At 43.9% G+C, this 2,661-nt stretch overlaps 1 protein-coding gene across 2 annotated transcripts in view; it reads right to left on the bottom strand.

The window, feature by feature from the left end:
• Nucleotides 1–2,509, bottom strand: part of LOC104756448 (DEAD-box ATP-dependent RNA helicase 42) — a 5,870-nt gene extending 3,361 nt beyond the window's left edge. The window contains exons 1-2 of one of the 2 annotated variants that reach the window (XM_019239489.1): nucleotides 2,400–2,509; nucleotides 6–2,314 (exon numbers count right to left, since the gene is read on the bottom strand). In XM_019239489.1, coding sequence (XP_019095034.1) covers nucleotides 6–2,208 — 2,203 coding nt within the window. In that variant the 5' untranslated portion in view covers nucleotides 2,209–2,314; nucleotides 2,400–2,509. The remainder of the gene's footprint in view (nucleotides 1–5; nucleotides 2,315–2,399) is intronic. The other variant, XM_010479046.1, reaches the window with a different exon arrangement.

Below are 2,661 nucleotides of genomic sequence, written 5' to 3'. Positions count from 1 at the left end.
TTCAACTTGGCGAGGAAAAGTGGCAGAAAAGAGCACAGTTTGACGTTCAGGTCGAATGTTCTGAATAATACGAGTAATTTGGGGCTCAAAACCCATGTCAAACATACGATCAGCTTCATCCATTACCAAAAATGTGACCCTTCGCAGATTGGTGATTTTTCCACTGCTTGTACAAAGGATATCAATCATTCTGCCGGGAGTGCACACAACAATCTCAGTACCTCGCTTAAGCTCACTAATTTGCTGGGCAACTCCTGATCCTCCATAGACAGGTACACATCTTATACCCAATGGCTTAGAAAACTTTCTGATATCACTGTGAATCTGCTGAACAAGCTCCCTAGTAGGTGCCATTACAAGCCCAATTGGCCCTTCACCAGCCTCAACGGGAGGCTGATCTTTAATATGCCTCAGCATTGGCAAAACAAAACCAAGGGTTTTACCTGACCCGGTTTTTGCAACCCCAATGCAGTCTCGACCACTCATGATGATAGGGAGTGCTTGTGTTTGAATAGGCATTGGCTTTTCATAATTAAGCTTCTTCATAGTATCCAAAATTTTGGTGGTTAGCCCAGTCTGGTGCCAAGACTTAATGGGTCTTGGAACATCTTTTCCATGAACTTTCAGCTCCAATTCCTTTCTGTAAGCGTTAACTTCTTCTTGTGTCATCCTAGATATATCCTTCACTTCGATATAGAAGTTTTTCCGGAAAGGTTCATACTCTATTTTTGAATGGTCAACAAGGGACAATTTCTCTGCTTTTGTCTTCTTAACTCTCTTCATGAACTCCTCATCGTCTTCATCTAAACTTGGATCATCATCATCCTTTGGTTCTGAATAATCAGAATCAGAATCTTCACCTTGAATTATCCTACCAAGGGCCTTATTAAAACCTCTCTTTGGCTGGTCACCACTTTCCTTCCCATTCATTTTAGAATCCAAAATACCATCATTCACTGGTGGGGGAGGAGCACTGTTGCTAAGCTTCTCAACCTCTGGTAATACCATAGTATTCATAAAAGCATCCAAAGGATCAATCTCCTCTTCGTCTGCAGCTCCGTCACCTCCACTCTCAGGGACAGTAGTAGCTGTCTCATTCTCCAAGTCTACCATCTTGGCATCTCCACCATTTTCAGGATTAGTGTCTCCATCAACATCCATTTCTGTTTCTGATTTTTCATCCGGATGACCTTCTTCATCATCAGATTCTCCTTCAAGAGTCCAAGCCTTACCGGCCTTAGGCTCTTCACCATCTGCATCACCCTTACTATCACTTTCAGCTTCCTCCTTTTTTCTCTTCAATTCTTGCCACTCCTGGACTCTTCTCCTCCGTTTTTCCACCTCCTCATCCAACTTCTTCTGCTCATCCTCTAGTTCTTCTTCTCGGGTTTTCTTCTCTTTCTTTTCACCATCCTCCTCGACACTCTTTCTCCTTGGACTATCTCCGTTGCCATCTGCATGCCTGCTGGATCTACCAACACTCTTTTCACGCTCTTTCTCCTTCCGTTCTCCGCTATCTCTTCTTCTACGCTTCAAGTCACGCTTGACATCATCATCACTCTCTTCATTGCCAACCTCTCGTGACCTTTCCCTTTCCCGGTTCCTCCTACTACCCCTTTCTTTCTCACGCTCTCTCCTATCCCTCTCAACATCTTCCCGTTCCCGCCTCTCTCTTTCTTTCACTCTCTCCTTCTCCCGCTCTTCTCGTTCCCGTTCCCTTCTCTCTCTATCCTTCTCCCTTTCTCTTTCCTTCTCCTTTCTCTCCTCCCTCTCTCTATCTCTATCCCTTTTACGATCTTTGCCTCTATCTCTCTCATGTTCTCGATGTCCTCTCTCCCTCTCCTTGGATCTGCGTTTATTATCCCTCTCATCATCTTCTTCATCGTCCTCATCAGAATCACTACTCTTCCTTCTCTCAGACCGTCTCTTAGCCCTCTCCTTATCCCTCCGTCTCCGCTCCCTCTCCTTCTCTTTACGCTTCTCCCTCTCTTCATCATCATCATCATCTCTACCGTAATCATCTTCAGAATCACTACTCTTAACTCTCTCAGACCGTCTCTTCCGTCTATCCTTCTCCCGGCTCTTCTCCGAACCCTTATCCTTCTTCCGCTCCTTACTCCGATCACGATCTCGCCGATTCATCTTCAAATCATCCTCCTCCTCTACATCCATATCTTCGCTCCTGTACTTAGATTTCTCTACCTCCATTCCTCAATTCAGCTCCAACACCACAAATCCGGATTAAAACACCACGCAGATTCAATGAAATTCGCCCGCCCCGATGACCCACCGCGAGATTAATGCGTAAGCAAACCTGATTTCAGAATCAAACGAGTGAGGAGAAGGAATTGAAACCAGATTTAATGGAACAGTGAACAAAACAAGGTTGAAAAGCTTACACAGATAAAATCTTCGATTGGAGAAGAAGACGAAGCTAAGAGAAGATTCGAGAACGTCGGAACCCTAAACGTCTGGTGGATTATAAATTGTTTGCTAAAATACTGACTGAGATGGCGGTTTTCCTTAAATAATTTATGTTAATAACAGAAAATAGCCGACCTGATTTGGATCCATATTGAGCCCATCTTTTACAAGACGATTTTAGTAATCTGTTTAGACCTAAAGCCCAAAAGAGAGATGTCGGCCTTTTTTTTTTTTTTT

The sequence above is a fragment of the Camelina sativa genome, chromosome 17 (genome assembly GCF_000633955.1).
Source record: "Camelina sativa cultivar DH55 chromosome 17, Cs, whole genome shotgun sequence".
Lineage (NCBI taxonomy): Eukaryota > Viridiplantae > Streptophyta > Magnoliopsida > Brassicales > Brassicaceae > Camelina > Camelina sativa.
The sequence above is the reverse complement of the archived record's forward strand: the minus strand, read 5'-3'. Positions and strand labels throughout refer to the sequence as shown.